Below are 25,891 nucleotides of genomic sequence, written 5' to 3'. Positions count from 1 at the left end.
CTTGTCTGATTTCTGTGGCTAAAACTTCCAGTACTATATTGAATAGAAGTGGTGAAAGTGGACATCCTTGTCTTGTTCCTGATCTTAGTGGAAAAGATTTTAATTTTGCCCATTGAGTATGATGTTGGCTGTAGGTTTCTCATATATGGCCTTTATTATGTTGAGGAATGCTCCCTCTATTCCCACTTTGCCGAGTATTTTTATCATAAATGCATGCTGTACCTTATGAAATGCTTTTTCTGCATCTATTGATATGATCATGTAGTTTTTGTCCTTGCTCTTGTTTGGACAAACAAAATGTGATGTATTACATTTACTGATTTGCGAATATTGTACCATCCTTGCATCCCTGGAATGAATCTCACTTGGTCATGGTGTATGATCTTTTTAATGTATTGTTGGATGCGGTTTGCCAGTATCTTGTTGAGGATTTTAGCGTCAATGTTCATCAGTGATATTGGCCTGAAGTTTTCTTTCTTTGTTGTGTCTTTATCTGGTTTTGGAATTAGGATGATGTTGGCCTCATAAAAAGAGTTTGGGAGTCTTCCATCTTTTTTGGATTTTTTTGAAATAGTCTGTGAAGGATAGGGGTTAGCTCTTCCTTAAATGCTTTGTAGAATTCTCCTGTGAAACCATCTGGTCCCGGGCTTTTGTGTGTTGGGAGTTTTTTGATTACTGCTTCAATGTCTTTTGTTGTTATTGGTCTCGTCAGGCTTTCTGCTTCTTTTTCATTGAGTTTTGGAAGATTATATTTTTCTAGAAATTTGTCCATTTCACCTAGGTTTTCAAATTCCTTGGCATACAGTTCTTTGTAGTAATTTCTTACAATCCTTTGTATTTCTGTGGTATCTGTTGTAATCTCTCCTCTTTCATTTCTGATTGTGTTTATTTGGGTCTTCTCTCTTTTTTTCTTGATGAGTCTGCTTAAAGGCTTGTCAATTTTGTTTATCTTTTCAAAAAACCAGCTCTTGGATTCGTTGATCCTTAGAATTGTGCTTTTAGTCTCTATGTCATTTAATTCTGCTCTTATCTTGGTTATTTCCTTCCTTCTGCTTGCTCTGGGCTGCCTTTGTTGTTGTTCCTCAAGCTCTTGTAGACATAGGGTTAGGTTATTTGTTTGGAATGTTTCTAACCTTTTTAGGTGGGCCTGTATCACTATGAACTTCCCTCTAAGGACTGCCTTGGCTGTGTCGCATCAGTTTTGGGTTGTTGTGAGTTCATTTTCATTTGTTTCCAGAAACCTTTTGATTTCTTCCCTAATATCATTCTTGACCCATTCATTGTTTAATAGCATGCTATTTAATCTCCATGAATTTGAGTGTTTTGGGTTTTTTTCCTTGGGGTTGGTTTCTAGTTTCAGTCCCTTGTGATCTGAGAAAATGCTTGGTATGATTTCAATTTTTTTGAAATTCTTGAGGCTTGTTTTGTGTCCTATCATGTGGTCAGTCTTTGAAAATGTTCCATGTACATTTGGAAAAAAAGTGTATTTAGCTTCTTTGGGATCGAGGGTTCTGTATGTATCAGTAAAGCCCATTTCATCTAGGGTATTGTTCAATGCCACAATATCTTTGTTGATATTTTGTTTGGAAGATCTGTCCATTTTTGATAGTGGGGTGTTAAAATCCCCCACAATAATTGTGTTGTTGTCAATATCTTTCTTGAATTCCTCTAAGGTTTTATTTATGTATTTGGGTGCTCCTATGTTGGGTGCACATATATTTACAATATTTATGTCTTCTTGGTAGATTCTTCCCTCGAGTATTATGAAATGACCTTCTGGGTCTCTCTTTATGGTCCTTATTGGAAGTCTATTTTGTCAGATATGAGTATTGCTACCCGGCTTTTTTTTCATGTCCATTTGCTTGGAAAATTTGTTTCCAACCCTTCACTTTCAGCCTGTGAAGATCTTTTATCCTGAGGTGGGTCTCTTGTAGGCAGCATATGTGTGGGTCATGTTTTCTTATCCAATCAGCTATTCTGTGTCTTTTGATTGGAGCACTTAATCCATTTACGTTTAAGGTTATTATCGATAGGTACTTATTCATTGCCTTTTATGTACGTGTGTTTCCCTCTCTCTCTCTCTCTCTCTCTCTCTCTCTTCCTTTCTTTCCTTAAAGCAGTCCCTTTAGCATCTATTGCAGAGCTGGTTTAGTGGAGGTGTATTCTTTTAGACTTCTTTTGTCTGAGAAGCTTCTTATTTGGCCTTCTATCTTGATTGAGAGCCTTGCTGGGTAAAGTAGTCGTGGTTGCAGACCTCTGGTTCTCATTACTTGGATTATTTCTTGCCATTCTCTTCTGGCTTGGAGTGTTTCCATTGAGAAGTCAGCTGTTAGCCTTATTGGGGCTCCCTTGTATGTTACTTCCTGTTTCTCCCTCACTGCCTTTAAGATTCTCTGTTGATAAGTATTTTAAAAAGAAACACCACAGGAGAGAATGGGGAATACTCCTGTGGTTGGGGAGGTCTATAAATTAAGTAGGGCGGTCATAAGAGACCTCACTAAGAAGGTAAAATTAAGCCATGCATGAGGAACATTCTAAGTGGAGCGACATGAAGTGGAGACAGGAAGCCAGTGTATCTGGAATACAGTAAGCTACTGTACAGTAATAGAAGATAAAGTCTGAGAGAGATTGGATGAACAGGAGTCAGCTCATGAAGGGCTTTTGCATTAGAGTAAATAAGATGGGAAACCATTAGATGGTTTGCTCAGAAGAGTGACAGAATTACTCTTACATTTTATAAGGATTACTTTAGTTGTTGTATTGAAAACTGACTGTAGAAAGGCAAATGTGGAAGCAAGGAGACCTGGTAGGAGAATTATACAGTATTCTGAGTGAGGGATGACTGGTTTAGAGCAGGCAAGTGGTGGTGGGGATTTAATTGTAAGTGGTCAAATCCCAAATAAATTTTAAGGTATTTTTCTCTAGGTTAGATGTGGAGTATGAGAGGGAAAAAAAGGGAGTCCAAGGATGGGGTTGGGGTGAGCAAGGGGGGAAAAGGTGGGACAACTATAACTGAACACTAATTAAAAAAAAAATGCCACCAAGATTTTTGGCCTGAGCAAATGAAAGAATAGAATTAGCATTTACTGACATGGAAGACTGTGATAGGATCCAAGCTGGCAATTGGTTTTACAAGTCTGGACTTCAGAGGAGAAATTTGGCCTGGATATAAAAAAGGGAGTTGTTGAGTGGTGTTTGAAGCCATGAGAAAGATTGAGGTCTGGGAGATGGAGAGACAAAACAAAAGCAGCAGTCAGTGAGTTTGGAGGAAAACCTGGAGAGTCAAAAGAAAAGATTGTTTTAAAAAATAGGGAATGATTTAGGATTATGTCAAATGCTGCCAGTAGGACAAATACGATGAGGACTGATACTTATCATTGAATTTACCAATGTAAAGATCCTTCCCAGTCATAACAAGGACAATATTGTGACTGGAGTGGGTGTAAGAGAATAGGAAGAAACAAAGTGTAGGCAAGTGTACTTGGAGACAGTTGTAGGTATTTTTTAAAGAAGCTTTGTAAGTAAGGGGTATAGAATTTGGAAAAGTGATACTTAATTGGAATAGGGGTTTATCCAGAATAGGGTTTTAAAATCAGAGAAAGCCAAGAGAGTTGAGAGTACATAAGATGTGACGATTAGTTTTTTCTTTAATTAATGAGGTTGAGCGTCGTCTTACATGTTAAGTGACCATTCATATTTTTGTGTATGAACATGCAAATTGCCTTTTTGCATATTCTTACTGGGTGGTTCATCTTTTTCTCATGGATATTTAAGAATTATCTGTATAGTAAAGAAATCAGCCTTTGGTAACATGTACTACAAATACTTTTCACAGTTTGTCATTTGACCTTGATTTTATTTTTTCCATGTACAATCATGGATTTTGTGTCATATTTACAGCACCCTTATTCCAAGACTGTAAAGTGATTTGCCTAGACTCTCTTTTATTACTTTTAGGCTTTATTATTTTTAATTAAAATCTTTGATTCAGCTGTGGCCAGGTAGCTCAATTAGTTGGAGTGTTGTCCCATATACCAAAATATTGTAGGTTTGATCCCTGGTCGGGGCACATACCTAGTTTGTGGGTTCCATCCTTGTTGTAACATGTACCACAGGCAACTGATTGATGTTTCTCACCAGCAAGTGCCTGCCTCTCTCTCTCTCTCTCTCTCTTTTTCTCTTTCTCTCTCTCCCCCCTCCCCCTCCCTCCTTCTCTTCCCTCTCTTTTTCTCCTCCTCTCTCCTTCCCCTTTCTCTCTCTTTAAAATTAATAAACATATCCCCAGGTGGGGATTTTAAAAAATCTTTGATTCAGATAAATTTCATTTTGGTTAAAATTATGAGATAGGAATCTGATTAGCAAAATCTACTTTTGGATTTCATCCAATCACCAGTGAGACTGAATTCATGAATTTGTGCATGTGTGTGTTCTTTCTCAGATTTTAGTATACTGTCATTATGCCGGCTTCATAGAAAGAATTTAGGCTCTTTTTATTTTCTTCTCTCTTTAAAAAGCAACAGAATTATCAGTCCTTTGAAGATCTGAAGAAATTCAGCTGGCAAAACATTAGCACTTTTTGTGTTGTTAACTATTTAATAGCTTCCTAAATTAAATCTGTGGCCCGTTTGCCTTTATTCTCTTTCCTATAATTTTATAAACTCCATAGAATTATAAATGTGGTTATAACCATTCACATTTTCCTAGCAAGTTATTTCATCCAGGTTTTCAAACATATTTGCTTAGATTTGTGCAAAATATTGATAAAGTCTCTAAATTTCCTTTGCATCAATAGTTATTCTCTATTTACATTTTAATATTGAATATTTATGCCACTTAATTATTCATAACTAACAAGTCATATAAGTTAAAAAGCATACTTTTATAAATGCAGATTGTACCTATAAGTTATTGATAATTTAGTTCGAATTATCTCAATCTAGATACTTTTCTCCCCCACACAGAAGAACCATGTGTTTCTAGGACTGAATTTAGTTTAATTTCCTAAGAATTTTGCTGTTTAACTGTTTCATCTACCTCTTTGTGAGTTACGCAGACACTGGCTGAAATTAGTTCATTGAGAGAGTGGGAGTTTTGATAAGGCAGGTAAAGGGAAAGGTCATCAGGGATGACTCATGTTGGCGGCATATAGATAAAGGAACGGTGGAGAATGGGGAAAATGCCAGAACAAGAACTGAGAGAGTACCAAAGACAGATCCTGTAACTACTTAGTAATCTTTTTGTAATGAGAGAGGGGAGAAAATAACTGGGATTCTGTGCATGATGGCAAACCTCTCCTGCCTTTGCCTATCACTTTTCATTCTATTAATAGCCTGTATCTGAAGGCATTAAAAAACACCAACCCTTTTTTGCAAGGGTAAATTTCAGAATCATTGATTTCATTGGAGTTATAATAAGTTAAAAATTATCTTAAAATGTAAAAAGAGGCTATGATTATTTTTCAATTTAATAGGCACCCTAGATTAAGAAAGATTTTACCCTAGAGAGGAATTTAAAAAACTGCCCCCCAAATTTGCTAAACCATTAGTATTTATTAAAAGTAACATGTTCATAGTTCTCAGAGCACTCTAAAAATCATCGGATTCCTATTTTTAAAGGGCTTAAATTAAAATTAGATAATATACACATCATATATTATTTATTATATGTTGCATTAAATATGTACATTATTACATCACAATCTTTATTATACAGTAAAGTACATATAGATAGTAAGTTCATATTATATATAAATTAGATCAAAAGCCAGATTAACAAACATGTACAGTAGGTACTGAGTGTAATATTTATGGACAACATAATCTTATTCCCTTTCCTGGAGTGACATTATTTGCAGAAGTTTTCTCTAACCCTGTGAGTTGTCAAAAAACTTCTTTCCATTTCATGTGGTAATTTATTAGTTCTTTGTCTGCTTATAAGTGTAGGTTTGTCTTCATTTTCCTGAATTATCAGTAACACTTAAGTATACTGACTTATTTTTTCACTAAGAAAAAAAGAAGTTTGACCCCCATTCAATTCAACAAATGATTTGATATCTACTCTGTGAAGCAGTGTGCTAGAGAATTTGTTCAAGATAAGAAAAATATATTAAGCGATGTTATTTTTGTTACAACTGATGTATAATAGAAATACATTCTCATAAAGGTGTAATAGAAATATATTCTGTGTCTCCACCTTTGTCTTCATATTTCAGAGCATTTGTGCTGGTTGTGTTGTTTTCAGCATAGTGTGTAAAATATTGTGTAAAATATTCTCCTTAATCCAACTATAATCCATTACTCTGGAAAACATGACTCAAAGGGTATCTGTTTTTTGAAGTGTTTCTTGTAGGTTAATCTGGTGTACAGTATGTGGAATAATTGCTTAGAAGCAGTTTCATAGTTTTTAAGGATTAGTCTTGTATCTTTTCCTAAAAGAGATTTTATCTTTCTTTTCTACCGTGCAGATAAGTGTGTTTGAGAGTTTGATAGGAATGGGTAGGACATAGTTAAGCATACATCAGTGGCATGATGTAAGCAGAACTTTGTCCTCTGGAAAGAAGAAAAAGCCTCATACATCTCATATACCCAAAAAAACATGTTGAAACATGGCCTTGGCCCATACCTTTAATCCACACTTGCCATAGTTACAACCTGACAGGAATCGAAGACCTAAGAGTTAAATCTTCCCCCTTCTTCCTTCTTTCTCTCCCTCAGTCTCTTCCCTTATGAGGCTTAATTATTCTTCAGAGTTACAGCAAACAGTATGTGGTAGAGTTCCCTATTTATAAAGCATTTAGATGATCTTGCTCATTATCTGAATGACTCAAGTTGAGATTGTGTTACTTTTTTTTGACCCATACTCATCTAATTTTATATTATAATTGTACATTACTTAGAAATAGGTGTTTACATGGGAGTTTAATTTGTGCAGTTGATGTGATGTTCCATGCAATCAAGTACAAAAAGAGTACGTTGTGTAAAAGTCTCCTAAAGGTTTATTAACTATAATGATGATGTTACCCTATGGTATACTATTTGCTATATACCCTATGGTATACTATTATTATGAGATTCTAATGGTTAAATTTTTTAGTCATTTGAAAATGTTTTTAGTGGGAAATCATTAGGTATAGAATTGTACGGCCCCCAGGTTAGGCTAGATACAAATATAAAAGGTGTTTTTTTTTTCATTATATCATTTTTATTTTATTTTTTAAACATTTTTTATTGTTCACGTAGAGTTTTCTGCCTCCCCCCCACCCTCTCCCCTGTCTCCAACCTCCTTATTATTTCCCATGTATCCTTCATAATTGCTACTGCAAACCCTTCACCCCCTTCCCCCATTATCCCCCCCCTCCCTTCTGGTCACTGTCAGCCTGTTCTCAATTTCAGTGTCTTTGACTATACTTTGCTTGCTTGTTCATTCTGTCGATTAGGTTCCTGTTAATGGTGAGATCATATGGTATTGGTCTTTCACTGCATGGCTTATTTCCCTTAGCACAAGTTTAAAAATATTTATCATTAGTGCAACAATATTCTGTCAGAAGGCTTTATACATAGTAGTTAAAGAATATGGACTGTGGAATCAGGCAGGCCAGGATTTGAGTCCAGCTCTATAATTTAATAGCCGTCCTTGACCAGGTTACCCAGTTTCTGTGTGTGTGTGTGTGTACGTATGTACACAGGAATCATTATCAAGATTCAGTAAAATGATGATAATAGCAAACATTTGTATAGTCTTTACTGTGTGCAAGACACTGATCTAAGTACAGTATATTTTAAATCATCAGTCCCTCACTACTACATTATGCAGTGTGGATACTGTTATATGTGGAATTAACTGTTAGCAAATAATGCCAGTGAGAACTGCAACAAAGAAGTCAGTGTGTCCTTAACCACAGTCTGGTGATGATAAGTCTGGTGACTATATAAAAATATTACTATTTTCTCTTGAAATTTAAAATTCACATTTTGAAGTGTAAATTATACTGAAAGATTTCTAAAACTGTTTACATTTTCTCTTTTCCTTTATCTTTGCTTTCTAGGAATATTATTATTTTAATGAAAATTTGGAACCAAAAGTTAATGATCACCTGTGATTAGGACTCTGCCACTCTTCAGACAAATTATATTTTATTATATTTTTTAGCCAAAGGTTAAATAGTATAAAGATATGGCAATAGATGAGCAGACAGTTGAAATAACTGACACTCTCATTGGCTATTTGAATTTATCAAGGGTCTGCATTATTCTCTATGCTTTTGGTGCTGGGACCCTAATTTTAAAATGAGCTCTGTAGGTCCACAGAAGGAGAAGTTCAGAAACACAAAGAAGTTTGCCTATTATCTAAGCTATGATGATCAATATAAGTGATTTTCACTGCTTTTTCTCTCAGCTGAGTGACTATGAAGGAGAATATAGTGAAAAGGCCTTAGAAAATAGTTAATTGCTCTTTTTTCCCATCTTAGTCAATAAAATATATTGCTTTTCTTGAGTTTTTTCAGTTTTTTTTTAAAGATTTAATTTATTTATTTTTAGAGAGGGAAGGGAGAGAGAGAAAGACAGAGACAGACAGACAGACATCAATGTGCAGTTGCTGGGGGGCATGGCCTGCAACCCAGGCATGTGCCCTGACTGAGAATCGAACCTGTGACACTTTGGTTCGCAGCCCGTGCTCAATCCACTGAGCTACGCCAGCCAGGGCAGTTTTTTCAGTTTTATACCACATACTCAAAACATGCTTTGGGAAAATTCACAGAATAACTATTAAATATATGTACTCTCTGTGGTTTGAGTATTTGACTTACATCTCCCATACCACAATGACAGCTTATACTGGGGGAGAGGAAGTTTTGCTAGACTTCTAGAGAATGACAGGTATTCTTACAGAGTACTTGAGCTACAGTTGATTCAGGCAGAATAAAACACCTAAAGCTTAAGGTAAAAAGAACTTTGAAAACTATGAAGCATGCAAATTAATATTTGAACCATAATGCATATGGGGGGACCCAAAAAATGGAATTATCTTCTGAAAGGTAGGCCCCTTGTAGTACAGGTTTCCCCTGTTAGGTGAGTGTTCTAGGAACTATCTGTATTCAGTGTACCAACTGGCATTGTTGTGAGAGGCTACATTCAGCTCCGGTGATTTTTTTAAAGATTTTTCAGTGCACCTGCCCATTTCATGATGGGTGATTTACAAGCACACATGCCCACACTGTGGTGCTGAGTGTTCAGAAGTTTTTGACCAAAAACAGCATGCCCCCCATCCCCCCCCCCACCTTTCCTATTCATCCTATCTTGCCCTGAGCAATTTTCTTATTTCCCTGGATGAAAAAAGTCATTGAAAGGTAACATTTTGCTGATGCAGAATCGATAAAACAAAAAATGGTAGAAGCACTAAAAGACATTAAAATTGATGAGTTCAAACACTGTTTTGAGCAGTGGGAAAAAGTCTCAATAGGTATATTGCATCATACGAGGAGTACTTTGATGGTAACTGAAGTTAAACATGTAAGAATAAACACACAATTTTTATAACTAAATTCAAGCTTTTTGGGGTCCCCCCTCACATATATCTTAAAGCCTAATTATTGTAAAAATTTCAAGATCCCAAATACTCCAAATGTACATGTGTTAAATATTCAGCCTGGGGTCAACCAAATAATCTACAACTAGCAAAATTGATCATGATAAAACTAGACTACAGTATTTATGTAGTATTAATAACATTAAATGTAAGAATAGCACCAATGGCCAACTCAATACTAAAGAGGCACTAAAACCTCCCTTTACAAACTAGTAGGAATTTCAACTCTCCATGCATAGTGAGAGCTCTGCAATAAGCCAATGTGGTGGTGGCCAGATCAAGTAGTATACAGAATTGATTGATTCTCAGTAAATACTAAAAAATGTCTATGTAGCCTACGACTCCATACCTTGGAAGCTTTAGTAAGTCATTTAGTACGTTACTAATAAGGAGCCTTGAAAGTAAAAATGAAAATTAATAGCATGATATATTATTTGCCAGTAAAGATTCCTCATTAAAAATTTAATACAAATATATTTGCACCTTACACTAGTTAAAGACTCATCAAGAAACCTTTGTTCCACCTGTGGACCATCCTTTGAGAATCATTGCTTTTGCCTGTATACACACAATTTCACAATTTACTCTGCTCATATTGTGGATGGACTACAAGGAATTCCCCATGTTTCCTTGTCTGTCTACTTACTAAGTATCCCTTTGGACTCAGGAATTCCACCCCTACCAATATATGTGACAAATGTATTTAAGGAATGACTAAAGGTATATTAATAGGAAAATATATTATGATATTGTTGCAAATGCTTAAACATTGGAAAGAAACTAAACTTTATGGATAGGTGCTTAGTTAAATTATATCTGTACAGCAAAATGCTGCATAGCCATCCAGAAGAAAATCACAAAGCTCCACATATACTCATACAGAAAAATTTCCAAAATATGTTAAGTGGCAAAAAACTAAGTGGCAAAGCTTATGTGATCCTATATTTGTATACTACATATGCACATATACATTTATATGCAGGGTTTATATTAAATATAAGATATATATGTGTATAAGATGAGGTCTGTATTACAATTAAATAGGATAAGATATATAAAATTATTGTCATGCCTACTTAGTGTATAAAATAATTAATAAAATGTGCTGCTTTGCTACTTTTAAAGAGAGTTGCAGAAGGAAACGTGAGGGCAAGGTGAGGTTTTACTAATTTTACATGTCGTGTATGGTCAAGGTTTTTCAGTGAACATGATTACTTTTATAATAATACTAGAGAGAAAATTATTTGCTCTTGGAAAAAGATCTGGAAAATGTATTCACAGTAAAGTATTAATGCCAGAAGACTTTATGTTTTTCTTATGACACAAAATATTGAAGAGTCCTTAATGTGGGCAAATGGACCAACTCCATTAGTGTTTTGAACAAAGGGGTCTTCCCAAGGTCTAGAAGAACAGCTTTGAGGACTTTTGGTTATTTGTGCTCACCTCATTTATACTTTTTGTTGTATGTCTTCTTCTATATTCTTAGGTGTCTGTGTGCGTGTGTGTGTGTGTATTTATATGGGAAGAGGGATATATATGCATATCATTTAAGCATTTAGGTGATTATCTTCTATGAAAAATTGTTGGAAAATTTAAGGAAGACATGGAAAGAAGAGCTGGAAATAATCATTGCTTAGTTATCTAAACAAAGCAAAGCTTCCTTTTTCTCTTTGCATCCCTTGCTCTCAACCTGTCTTAGTGAGGAAGAATCACCCAGCAAATAGTTGAAAAGAGGTATTCCAGTAACCATATCCAATGATTTAGTAACCATACTAAATAATTTATCTTGTTAAAGTGATTATTACAAGGATTCTGAAGGAAAAAATACTGACTATACTACATTGTTTTAGAGAATTTTATTCCCAGTTATTAATCATGATTCTATGAGCTATAGTCATTCAGAGTAATTATATATTTGTATAATACTGGTACTAAATTTTATAGAAATTCATAAAAAATAGGGTAAGGGTACGCATTTGAAAACTTCTGAATGTCTAATATGTTTTTTAGAATGACAGACTCACATATAAATCATGCCTTAAATCATACCTTAATTATGTAGAAATTTTGCTAAATTGGTTGATTCTTTCTAAAGCTAGTGAGGATTAATGTGAAATGCATGGGCTTAATCAATAACTTGAAAATACTTTTCTTATGGTATGTTTCTTTGATGATGTATTGCTAATTTACTAGTGGAACTGAACTCTTTTCTTAAATTGCATTGCTTTAAAGACGTGAAGGCCTAATTGTACATGAGTGGTATCTTATACAGTAAACTCATTATGACTGGGAAAGATGTTTAATGTGGTGTTTAAGAGTATAGAATATGAAAGTGGACTGCTTGGGTTCAAATCCTGGCCCTGCCACTTCCTAGTTGGATGAATTGAACAAGTTACTTACCTTCACTGTGTCTTGGTTACTACTACTGTAAAACAGTGATATAAGTAGTTGAAGGTAGGTAGATAGGCTGGCTATAAGGTTGTTGTAAGAATTAAGTGAGTTAATATTTAGAAATCACTTGTACATATCTAAATATTCAATAAGTGTAGCTACTAAAAGAATCACAAGCTGTTGTAGTGTTTTTAAAAATTTATTTTTACTGGAATGTAAAAACTAGTTGGTTTTGATTATCTGTTTCTTATTTATATTACAGTTACAAGTTATAATACTGTGGTAGAAACAAATTCAGATTCAGATGATGAAGACAAACTGCATATTGTGGAAGAAGAAAGTATTACAGACGCAGCAGATTGTGAAGGTGGTGTGCCAGACGATGACCTGCCAACAGACCCGACAGTGTTACCGGGCAGCAGCGAAAGGGAAGGGAATGCGAAGAGCTGCTGGGAGGATGATGGCAAGTTTAATTTTGTTTTATAATATTCTATTCTCTTGACTCTTTCAAAAAGTATATTAAACAAAAAGGTAAATTATTTGAAATTTTTGCCTGTTAATCAACAGAAGATATCCTTCTATTTACCAAAAGTAGACTATGAAGCAGTATAAGTATGACCAAATATGTAATGCATATAATATATTGAATTCTTTAAAGAATTCTTTAAAGAGAATCAAGCTTTCCATATACTGTTGATACAACTTTAATTTCATATTCTGATCTCAAATGGAGAAGAACCTACTTAGAAGCCAACAAATTGTATTTTGGCTCAGTGAAATTATAACAATTTAATGTGAAAAATCCCAAATACAGGTAAATCATTTGAGTATTCTTAATGTTTATAAGCCAGCCTGCTGCCCTCCCTCTCTCCCCCTTTCCATTTATACAGGGGTGTGTGTGTGTGTGTGTGTGTGTGTGTGTGTGTGTGTAAAACATCCGAATCTGAGAGAGGAGAAGTCCTAGAAGAGTTTCTGAGTAAAGCAGCTGGTCTTGATATAAAATGTCACTAGAGGTTAATTAGGTAAAAACAAGGAATAAAAGGTGCTTCAAGCAGAAGATATAACATACATGAAACCATAAGGTTTGAACAAATGGTATTGTGTACTACATCAAGGAATTGGAACTTAATCCTGGAATCTTTGAAAACAACATTAATATGTACTTTAGATATAAGTCTAGTAGTAATATGGAAAGAAGCAGGAGGTAGTGCCTCCAGTAAGGAGGCTGTAATAATTCAGGTAATGATGGGTTTTAAACTAAAGAAGTAGCCATTGGGATGGGAATAATAGGGAAGAGATTGCACAAAAATGTAGGAGGTATACATTTAGGATTTGGTTGATTTTATGTGGAAGGTAACTGAAAAGGAAGAACTGACATAACTCCCAAGTTTCTGGAAAATAGAACCCAGAGAAGGTAACTTATTTATTACCACAACTGGTTAATGGCAGGGTTACTAACCTATTAAACTTGAATACTAAGCTCAAAACTTTTAGGAGCAAGAGTTTCTTATGTATTTCTTGCCTGTGACCAGAATTGATTCACCAGTATAATTAATCCAGTCTTAATAAGGAAGCAAAAAGGAAATTATTTGTCTGGAAAAGGTTGAGATAAGGAGAATGAGATGGAGGTAAAAAGAAAGATGAAAAATCATTGAAGAGATTCTATTTCTGAAAATATGTGGGGACAGATTATTTGGACTCTATTACTGAAAATAACTAATTACGTTATACTTAAAAATAAATAAATCTTGAAAGCTTTTAAGAGCTCACTAGAGAGTAAGACAACAACATATCAAAATCTAAGTGAAGACAGGAACCCAGAGAGGTAAGCAGAGCACAGCATAGAAGACTCTTTGGCCTCAAGGGTGTTTGCCTAAACAAAGTAATATAAGATGTGGTTTTTAGGCCTCTGAAAAAAAATGGAGCCTTGGACAACCAAAATGTGTAATTACAGATTCCCTCCTAGTATGGATTACATCTTAACTATATGATGGACTAAAAGCAAATCCTCTGTCATTCCTTGCATTCTTAGGAGTTAGCAGACAAAATTACCTTGTTTGGGAGTTGGGGGTAGTGGAGAATTGTGTCTGAGAACTAATAACCACAGGCTTCTTGCATTGATTTACAACTCAGTTCACATTACTGGCCAGCCTGATAAATCTCAAGTCATGATTGAGTTTCAGTTGGAACTGATGTAAATAATAGGCACCAAGGAGAATCAAATACAAATCTTTTGACAGAGCATACCTTCATCCTAACACTGTGAAAGGCTCCCATAACTTAGAGACGACAACATGAGTGAGAATTATCAGAAACAAAAGGAAGCAGAAACTGACCCATAAAGGTGTTAATTACTAGGGTTATCTGAGATAGATTATAAAATGACTGTCATATTTAAAGAAAAAACAAACTTGAAATTATCTGCTCTGAAAGAATAAAATATAATCAAGAGATTTTTAAAAGACCCAAGTGAAACTTCAAAAACTGAAAAAAAACAAAATAATAGAAATTCAAGTTCAAAGAATGGATTTAATAGCCAAGTAGACAGAATTGAAGAAAGAATTAATGAATTGGAATGTAGGGGAAAGGTATACTAAATGCAACTCACAGATGCAGAAATAAGAAAGATAAGAAAAACAGAATAAAAGATATGAAGGATAGAGTTAGAAGGTCCAATATATGTCTTAATTCTAGGAAATGAGAGAATAAGGAAACATCAATATGTGAAGAGATAATGGCTGAGATTTTTTCTGAATTAATAAAGGACACCAGACTGCCAATAGAGAATCCCAGTAAATCTCAAGAAAGATAAATAAATCTACCCCTAGTCACATTATGGTAAAATAGCAGGACATTCAAGTCAAAAAGCAAAATTTAAAAGTAAACCCAAAAAGTCAGGTTATGTTTGAGAGGGTGGCAATTAGACTGACAGCTAAATTCTCAATAACTACAATGGAAACAGGCAGTAATTTTATCCTTAGCAAAAATATCTTTTAAGAAAGGAGGTGAAATAAGGTCACTATTTCTGTACTTAGCAAAAATATCTTTTAAGAAAAGAGGTGAAATGAGGTAATTACCTTAGACAAGTTTCAGGCAGTAAAAACAAAATTTGTATTCGGTAGACCCTTACTAAAGCAAATTCTAAAGGATATATTTTAGGCATGAGGAAAAAAATCTTTGATAGAAGATCTGAGATGTAATAAGAGCAAAAAAAGTGACAAATTTATAGTAAAGATAAGCATATAGTATTTCCCATGAAAATACTAACCAAAAAGTATGTATAGCTAAAATTAATTTTAGATGATGTCAACTTTAAAGATAAAAGCATTATTATAGATAATAGGATCACTTCATAATGATGACAGATTAAATTCACTCATTATTATAAATGTGTTTATACTTATCTGATTGCTGTGGCTAGAATTTCCAATACTATGTTGAATAAAAGTGGTGAAAGTGGACAACCTTGTCTTGTTCCTTATCTTAGGGGGAAATCTTTTTAATTTTTTTCCATTGAGTATGATGTTGGTTGTAGGTTTCTCATATATGGCCTTTATTATGTTGAGGTATGCTCCCTCTATTCCCACTTTGCTCAGTGTTTTTATCATAAATGGGTGCTGTACTTTATCAAATGTGTTTTTGGTGTCTATCGATATGATTATGTGATTTTTGTCTTTCTTTTTTTTATATGGTATTTTAATGTTTGTTGACTTGTGAATATTATACCATCTAATCCATGCATCCATGTGATGAATCCCACTTAATCATGGTATATGATCTTTTTAATGTGTTGCTGGATCCAGTTTGCCAATATTTTGTTGAGGATTTTAGCATCTATGTTCATGAGTGATATTGGCCTATAGTTTTCTCTTTGTTGTGTCTTTACCTAGTTTTGGAATTAGGATAATACTGGCCTCATAAAAAGAGTTTGGGAGTCTTCACTCTTGAATTTTTGGGAATAGTTTGAGAAAGATAGGAGTTAGCTCTTCCCTCAGTGTTTGGTAAAATTTGCTTGTGAAGCTGTCCAATCCAGGGAATGCACACTGGTGCAGCCACTGTGGAAAACACTATGGAATTTACTCAAAAAACTGAAAATTGGACTGCCTTTTGACCCAGTGATTCCAATGCTGGGATTATATCCTAAGAACCCTGGAACACCAATTCAAAAGAACCTATGCACTCCTATGATTATAGCAGCATTATTTACAATAGCCAAGATGGAAACAGCCTAAGTGCCAATCAGTAAATGAGTGGATCAGAAAACTGTGGTATATTTATGTAATGGCACACTGCACAGCAGAAAGAAAAAAAGGAACTCCTACCCTTTGCAACAGTATGGATGGAACTGGAGAATATTATGCTAAGTGAAATAAACCAGGTGGTGAAAGACAAACACCATATGATCTCACCTGTAAGTGGAAACTAATGAACAAAATAAACAAAGGAGCAAAATATAACCAGATACTTGGAAACAAGGAACAGACTGACAGGGACCAGAGCAGAGGGGAGAGGGGGATAAGGGTGGAAAGAAGAGGAAGGGCCTAGTTAAAGGACAAGTATAGATGACCCACGAACGTGAGCAACAGGGTGGAGATTGACTATGGGAGCAGGAGGTGGGTGGGTCAGGGGAGAGCAATGGTGGAAAATTGGGACAACTTTAAGAGAACAATAATAAAAGAATAAATAAATAAATGTGTTTGTACTTTAATAACAAGGCCTAAAATATATATAAAGAAAAAATAGGCAATATCAAAAAAAAGATCTACACTGTGGAAGATATAACACACCTCATTTAGTCATTGATAGTATAATCACACAAAATAAATGAGGATATAGAAGATTTAAAAATATGAGTAGGGTATATAGACAATGTGCTTAGTAAGTGCAAAGTAAATACTTTTTCAAGTGTGGAATATTTATAAAAATAGAGCATATACAGGGTAATAAAGCAAATCTAAGCAAAATTCAAAGGATAAAATAGTACAGAGCACGTTCTTGAACACAGTGTGAGTGAGCTAAGAAATAATAAAATAGAAAATCATGTTTATAAATTTTAAGAAACACACTTTTGAATGTGTATTCATGGATCAGTACAGAAATGATAATGAAAATGGAGAGATTTTGACCTGAATGATAAAAACATTACATTTCAAAATTTGTAATATGATTAAAGCAGTTTTATGGTGATTTTTTAAAATTAAATTTACTGTGTTGACATAGGTTTCAAGTGTATATTTCTATGATACATGATCTGTATATTGCATTGTGTGCCCACCACCCTAAGTCAAATCATCTTCCATCACCATATATTAGGTCCCCTTTACTGCACCTCCTCCTTTCCTCTGATAACTACCATACTCATAGTCTGTGTCTATGAGTTTTCAGAGTTATATCCCATATATGAGTAACATATGTGGTTCTTAGCTTTTTCTGACTGACTTATTTTGCTTAGCATGATATTCTCAAGGTCTACCCATGTTGTTGCAAATAGCAGTATTCCACCTTTATTTATGGCTGAATAGTATTCCCCTGTATATATGTACAATATCTTCTCTATCCAGTCTTCTATTGAAGAACACTTCAGTTGTTTCCATGTTTTGGCCACCATGAATAATGCTGCAGTGAACATAGGGGTGCATACAAGGTCTGTCTGGAAAAAGTTCAACCATTGTTAATATAACGAGAACAGTTTGCACAACATCAGCATAATCTGGCAGCCAAGGAAAGTGGCCTGGAATGTCAATACATGAACAATGACGACTTCACTGTACTAGTCAGTGGGGACATTATATGCTGTTGAGTAAGCATGTGTACTATGTGGCCATTGCATTCAAAAGGGCTGAGCAAGTAGAACAATGAATCTGCACCAAATTTTGCAACAGGCCGCAGACCAGTCCCAGAGACCCCTGGTTTAAAATATGTTTGTGAAAACATGCACAGAAGTTTAGCAGCACTGTCCGGTAATACAAGGCAACCAAGTTGAGTATTAAACCAGAATCTTCAGTAAATTAAATTCATGAATGTCAAGGTTAGTAATTCTTAGTAGTTTACTTAGTTGGTTACCATTAAGTAGCCCTTAGTCATGTGTTCATATGAAAGCTATGACTTCAGATCTGAACAGAGAATTTCTGTTCTTGAATTGCTTTATGGTTCCTCACAATGATCTTTGTGGCTGAATGTGAAAAATTATCTGTGAAATTGGATGTGGTTGACCAAACCAAGCTGATCCTGAAGCAGAATCAGAAAACTTTAATTACCACAAGAGGAGTTTACTTTAAGGAGTAGTCAATGTACTGGGTAGAGCCTCACTTTATTCAGTTACTTTCAGGCTCTATTTTTTCATGAGAATTGTCTCTACTGTTGTTCTTTTGTTTTTGTTCTTGTGTGTGTGTGTGTGTGTGTCCTATTAAACTACTACCCAGTGGAAAGACAGAAAGAGAGGAAGGGAAGGAGGGAGGGAGGGAGAGAAGGGGAGGGAAGAGTGTAGGATGTCTTGATCATATCAGTGTTATGGCTTCAAGAAGACATAAATATGTAAAATTTTCTGCTATTGAGTACAAGAGATTAGCAACATGTAGTTAGAAAGTAGAGTAGCTGCAACTTAGGTTTTCAGGAGTATTCAGTAAGTTTACAATGCCAGTTGTTCAATAAAGAGTTTCTGTGTAGTTACTTGAGGACAGGCAAGGAGTAGTGAAGCAAAGGCCATTTACCATTGCTGAGCTACCAGAAGCAACATCATCCATGACAATTATTTATTTTAAAGACTTTTAAGGGGAAACAATAAAAAAGAAAGGGGCCATTGGCATTTAGCTTGTGCTAGAGACCAGCACATGAAATTGATATTCACATATCTGTAGCATAAGTGAATCAAGGATCTAAAGTATATTGAAAAATATAATATGCTATTGAAATGTTAATTATATTAAGTATTTTTTAAAAAGTTAACTGAATGAAATATCAAGTTCTTAGAAAAATGATTATATCGAAGCATTATTTTTGTTATAGATATTAAATGAACCATGACATGTTCTGTCCAAAAATAGACAGAATTTTTGGGTTAATTAAACCCTATTGTCTTAAAATATTTTCAACTTTACATTTTCTTTGTAGGGAAGATTATATAAATTGGCAGTGTTTCAACATAGCTATCCTCATCTCACAAGAGCTTTTTGTGGTTCAACCAAAAACTGTCATGCCTGTGTCAGTTAAATGTTTTTAAATATATACAGTTTTACTTTTGAGATACCTGTTTTATAGGCCCCTCCTATTTTAGTTTTTAAAATTAGATAAAAACTAATCCAATAATATATGTATTGTTTAATATATTAGCTATTTCTTAATGTTTTAAAATTGATGAATTTAAAAAATGATCCCAAGTAATAGTGATTTACACATTTTTTGACTTCAAGTTTTTTTAACTTTATAGAAATTTACATGTTTACAAAAATGCCAAGATAATGAAAATGTCTTTATGATAAATACATTTAAAATTCTGATCTTATAATCCATAGCAGTAAGCCTTTTGGGGGGCATAAGTTATAATAAAACACTAAGTAACATATGCCAAGAACATATCCTTTGCTCTATAATTCAGTACTGAACCTAATAGTAATCATCTCTCAAGATCCAGTTTAACCTACTACTATTTGGAAGCTTTTTCAACCAAAGCTGTTATGTAGTGTATTATAGAAAAAACTCAGGACAAGCTTCGAGTCTTCACTGTGCCACTATGTCTCTTCTTTTACTTTATTTTTCAGTTACAGCTTACATTAAACATTATTTTGTAACACCTTCAGGTGTACAGCATAGTGGTTAGACAGTCACATACTTTTTACAAAGTGTTACCCTGATATTTCCAGTACCCACCTGGCACTGTACATGGTTATCACAGTATTACTGACTGTATTCCTATGATGTACTTTATATCCCCGTGACTATTTTGCAACTACCAATATGTACTTCTTAATTTTTTTCCCCCTTTGAGTTCCACTTTTTTACCTGGGATCAAATCCCATTCTCCAATAGAATAGCAAAGCTCCTTGCATAAATGCTGATCCTAGAACTGAGGTAGGGAAAATATTAGATAAGCCTGGAACACAGGAAACACAGAGAGTCCCAAACAAGATGAACCCTAAGAGGCTCCTACACCAAGCCACATCATAATTGCAAAAGTTTAAATACAAAGACTCTTAAAAGCAGCAAGAGAAAAGCAGTTAGTTACTGACAGGAGAGCTCCCATCAGACTTCCAGCTGTAATTTATCAACAGAAACTTTGCAAAAGAGAAGAGACTGGCAAGAAATACTCAAAGTGATGGAGAACAAGGACCTACATCCCAGACTACTCTATCCAACAATGCTATCACTTAGAATTGAAGGACAGATGAAGAGCCTCCCAGACAAGAAAAAATAACTAAAAAAAGTTCATCACCACCAAATCAGCATTACCAGACATGTTAAAGGAATTTCTTAAAGGACAGATCAAAAATATGAATGATAAAATGGCAATAAATTACATTCTTCAGGGTCCTGTTGATCTCCCTCCACACTGCAGGATGCCAGTTTACTTTTCCACCATTGCAGAGCTGACCTCAGTAACTTGAACTTTGGGAACAAGGATGAATTGGGCTAATTCTGCCTTTCATGAGGACTTTTCTAGTGAGGTCTGGTTTGGGTTTTGAGAGACTTGCCTCTTTTCTGAAAAACTGGAGAACTGGGAAGGCTGACACAATAAATGAACATTCAGTTGCAATTCCAACGTTCACATATTAGCTAAGAAAAATAATACTGAGTAAATGTACCTGTGCAGGCCTAGAGCTAATTGCTTCCCTATACTTTTTTTTTCATTTTTAAAATAACTTTGTGTAGTAAATATTAGCTTCATTTTATAAATAAGGATACTGAGGTTCATAAAAATTCAATACCTTGCCAAGGTGACATATTAAATGTGGAAGTCCAAGATTTAAACTGAAGTCTCTAACTTCAAAGCATACTATTATTTCCCTTTACTTACAAGTCCAACAGGAAAAAATATATATATATATATAGGTATATATACACTCACACACACATCCATGTATACATTGAATTTAACATTTTATGTGAAGTGCATCTAGAGAGCAATAAGGGGGTGCTTTCATCCCAGCATCAGCACCCATCCACATAGATCTCTTCTTTTTTTTTGGTCCTTCATGCTACTCCTTTTTAGTCATACCATCCCCCACCACAAACCTTGGCACCCATGATCTATTCTCTGTCACTAGTTGGTCTTTTTGAGAACATCATGTGAAAGATACCATCTAGTATAAAACATTTATATCAGGCTTCTTTCATACAGCACGTCTTTGAGGCTCATTCAAGTTATTGCATCAGTAGTTTGACTCTTTATTGCTGAGTATTATTCCACTTTATAGGCACATAAATGGTTTTTATTTCTCTAGGGCAAGTACCTAGAAGTGGTACTTTGGGGTAATATATTAAGTGTATATTTAATGTTTTAAGAAAATACCAAATTGTTTCCAGGGATGCTATACCATCCCACTAGTAATACATGAAAGATCCTCTTTCTCCATATTCTTCCTCACTAGTATTTGATTTTACTAGTTGTTTACTTCAGCCATTCTAATAGGTGTGTTTTTTATCCTATGTGTTGTTTTCACTTGCACTTCCCTAATGGCTGGTAAATTTGAACATCTCTTCATGTGCTTAATTGCCATCTGTATATCTTCTTCAGTGAAGAATCTGTTCATGGCTTTTGTGTACTTTCTAATCAGCATATTTTGTTTTATTATTTTTTATTATTGTTTTTAGCATTCCTTATAGATGCAGTAAATATTTTCTCCCAGGCTATAGTTTTTCTTTTCATTTTCTTATACTAGCCTTTCACATAACAAAACTCTTAGATTTTTTAAAAATTCTTACCCGAGGATATGTTTATTGATTTTTAAATCAAAGAGACAGACAGATGCTGATGTGAGAGAGAAGCATCTTTTGGTTGCCTCCCATATGCGCCCTGACCAGGATCAAACCCACAACCTAGGTATGTGCCCTAACCAGGAATCAGACCCTCAGCGTTTTGGTGTATGGGGTGGTGCTCCAACCAACTGAGCCACCTGGCCAGGACGAAACTTCCAGATTTTGATTAGGCTCATTTTATCAATTTTTCCTTTTATCTATTATTCTTTGAGTGTCATGTTCAAGAACTCTTTGCTTAACCCCAGATCACCATAATTTTTTCCTTTGTGTCCTTTACTTTTTTATTAGATCTATTATCCATTTTGAGTTAATTTTTGTAAGATAGAGGATTGAGGTGCAGTTCATTTTTTTTGAATAGTGATGTTTAATTGTTTCCATACTGTTGAAAAGACTATCCTTTCCCTATTGAATTGCCTTGTACCTTTGTCAGGAATTGTCTGTATTTGGGGCAGAGAGCTATTTCTGGACTGTGTTCTGTTGATCTGTGTGTCTGTCCTTTTGCCAGTGCCACGTGTTATTACTATTTATTAATGGTAAGACTTAAAATTAGATAGTTATTCCTCTAACATCTTCTTTTAAGAAATTGTTTTAACTCTTGTAGTTCCTTTTCCTTTACATTTGAATTTTAGAATAATCTTCTCTATATAAAAATCTTGCTGGAACTTTGATTTAAATTTTGTTTATAGATCAATTTGGGGAGAATAAATATCTTTATTGTGTTGAAGAGTTTTCTAGTTAATAAACATGGTATGTCTCTCCATGAATTTAGATCTCTTTTGGTTTCTTGTGTTTATGAGAAAATCTTTTTATTTTTTCCGGATTTATTGAAATATATTTGACATATAACACTGTGTAAGTTTAAGATGTACCATATGATTTAATGTATGTTTATATGATGAAATGATTACCATAATAAGGTTAGTTAACACATCTGTTGCTTCACATAGTTAACCATGTTTGTGTGTGTACCGAGAACATTTCAGACCTACTCTCTTAGAACTTTCAAGTGTACAATTAAGGTATACATTCCCCAAGCTGGATATTAAATTCTCAGAAGTTATTCATCATAACTGGAAGTTTGTGCCCTTTGATTGCCATTTTTCCCACCCTCCACCCATCTCCAGACCTTGGCAACCAACAATCTACTTTCTGTTTCTGTGAGTTAAGTTCTTTTAAGATCCTATAAGGAAGTGATACATTATTTGCCTTTCTCTGTCTAACTTATTTCACCTAGCATAATGTTGCAAATTACAGGATTTGCTTTCTGGGGGGTAACGGACTAATATTAAATCGAAAGTACTAATTGAAAATATTGATAATAATATATAATTTAATAAATATTAAAATATACAGTCTTCTAGAAAAAGTCCAGCCATTGTTAATATAACAAGAGTGATTTGCACAACATCAGTGTAACCTGGCAGCCAAGGAGAGTGGACTGGAGTATGTGTGCATGAACAATGTTGACTTCACTATACTAGTCAGCGGGGGCAGTAGGTACTATTGAGTGAGCATGTGTACTGTGTGGCCATTGCATTCCAAATGGCTGAGCAAGCAGAGCAACGAATCTGCATCAAATTTTCTATTAAGCTTGAATATTCTTCCACAAAAATTATTCAGATGATTCAGAAGGCCACAGCTATGGGCACCTGATGATGAGCAGCTTCCTCATGACAACACTCCTGCTCATGCATCACATCTTGTGTAGAGTTTTTTAGCAAAACATCAAATCACCCAGGTGACTCAGCCCCCCCCACAAGCCCAGATTTGGCACCCCAAAACTAAAATCACCTTTGAAAGGGAAGAGATTTCAGACCATCAATGAGATTCAGGAAAATACGATAGGACCAGATGATAGAGATCGGGAGAATTGTGTGAGGTCCCAAGGTGCCTACTTTGAAGGGAACTGAGGTGTCATTGTCCTGTGTACGATGTTTCTTGTATCTTCTTCAATCAGTGACTCTTTTTCATGTTACATGGCTAGATACTTCTGAACAGACCTCATATACTTTTATTTTTTAATTATAGTTGGCATACAATATTGTGTTAGTTTAAGGTGTACAATATAGTGATTAGTCATTTATATCCATGCATCCATATTGACATAAGTACTTAAATAAATATATGGGGAGAGAAGTACTAACTAAAGCAATAATTCTGTTTTTAATTTTTTTTGAGGAACCTCTGTATTGTTTTTCATGGTAGCTGCACCTATTTGCAATCCCACCAGCAATGTATGAGGGCTTCCTTTCCTCCACATCTTCACTAGCATTGTCTTTGCAATAATAGCCATTCTGACAGTTGTGAGGTGATATCTCAAAGTGGTTTTGATTTGCATTTTCCTAATGATAAGTAATGTTGAGCACCTTTTCATGTGTGTGTTGGCCATTTGTATATCTCCTTTGGAAAAATGTCTGTTCCTGTCTTTTGATCATATTTGAATTGGTTATTTGGGTTTGTTGCTGTCAAGTTGTTTAAGTTCTGTTTATATTTGTTATTTTAAACCCTTGTTAGATGCAGTGTATGATTTTCAGACATTTTCTTCCAGTCCACAGGTTGCCTTTTTATTTTGTTGATGGTTTCTGTTGCCATGGAGAAGATTTTTAGTTTGTAGTCCCACTCATTTAATTTTTTGTTACCTGTGCTTTTGATGTCATATCCAATAAAAATTCATTGCTGAGACCAGTGTCGTGGAACTTTTCCCCCAAGATTTCTTGTAGAATTTTTATGGCTTCATGTTACATTGAAATCTGCCATTTAAGTTAATTTTTGTGAGTTGTGTGAGATAGGAGTTGAGTATTATTCTTTTGCATGTGAATATCCAGTTTTCTCAATACCACTTATTAAAGAGAATATATTTTCCCCCTTTGAGTATTATTGGTTCCTTTGTCAAATGTTATTGACCAATATATGAAGGAGTTTATTTCTGGGCTCTCTATTCTTTTCCATTAGTCTTATGTGTCTGTTCTTATGCTGGTACTATACTGTTTTGATTTCTATAACCTTTGATATAGTTTCAAATTAGGAAGTGTGACACGTACTGCATTATTTCTCAAAATTGTTTTGGCTATTGGGGTCTTTTGGGATACTGTTTAAATTTAGGATTTTTTTCTGTTTATGTAAAAAATGCCATTCGAATTTTGATAGGTATTTCATTGAATCTATATATGGCTCTGGGTAGTATGGACATTTTGACAACATGAATTCTTCTAAAATTCCAAAACACTGGATATCTTTGTATGTAATTGTGTTTTCTTCAGTTTATTTCATCAATGTCTTACAGTCCTAAATGCACAAATCTTTCAACTCCTTGTTAAATTCTTACGTATTTTATTGTTTTTGTATGTACTAATATTTTGGCAATAGGAACTGTTGCAAATGTTTTATTTTTTAATTTAGTTTCCATGGCTGTTATATAGTAAGCAATATGGTTGATTTCTGTGTGTTGACCTTGGATCCTATAGATGTGGTAGTTTTAGGAACTTTTTGTAAATTTCCTTGGGATTCTATGTAGACAGTCTTCTCAAACAGGGACAGATTGGTTTCTCCCTTTCTAATCTGTATACCTTATATTTTTATTGACTTATTACAAGCTGTCAGGAGTGATGAAAGTGACGATTTTCCTTTTTCCCAGTTTTAGAGGCTAAGTATTCAGTCTTTGACCTGTAAGAATGTTAGATGTAGGTTTGTTGTAGATCCTCTTTATCAACCTCTTTATCAAACTAAGTTTCTATTCCTAGTTTGTTGAGAGTTTTCACCCTGAACAGATGTTGGAGTTTTTTTCAAATTTAAGTGCATTTTCTGCATCAGTTAATGATGCTGTGGTTTTGTTTCTTTAGCCTGTTAATACAGTGAAATGCATTAATGGATTTTCAAATATTGAACTGCCCTTAGATTCCCTGGAAAGCCCTACTTAGTTATTTTTTTTTCACATATTGGTGAA

General features: G+C 34.5%; 1 protein-coding gene across 3 annotated transcripts in view; it reads left to right on the top strand.

Annotated features, from left to right (window-relative positions):
* ZEB1 (zinc finger E-box binding homeobox 1) overlaps positions 1 to 25,891 on the top strand; it is a 188,479-nt gene that overhangs the window by 125,071 nt on the left and 37,517 nt on the right. For all 3 annotated transcript variants that reach the window (XM_028507699.2, XM_036022628.1, XM_036022625.1), the window contains one exon: positions 12,239 to 12,439. In XM_028507699.2, the coding sequence (XP_028363500.1) occupies positions 12,239 to 12,439 (201 nt within the window). The remainder of the gene's footprint in view (positions 1 to 12,238; positions 12,440 to 25,891) is intronic.

Source organism: Phyllostomus discolor, chromosome 1 (genome assembly GCF_004126475.2).
Source record: "Phyllostomus discolor isolate MPI-MPIP mPhyDis1 chromosome 1, mPhyDis1.pri.v3, whole genome shotgun sequence".
Taxonomy (NCBI): domain Eukaryota; kingdom Metazoa; phylum Chordata; class Mammalia; order Chiroptera; family Phyllostomidae; genus Phyllostomus; species Phyllostomus discolor.
This window is presented reverse-complemented; position numbering and strand designations above follow the sequence as displayed.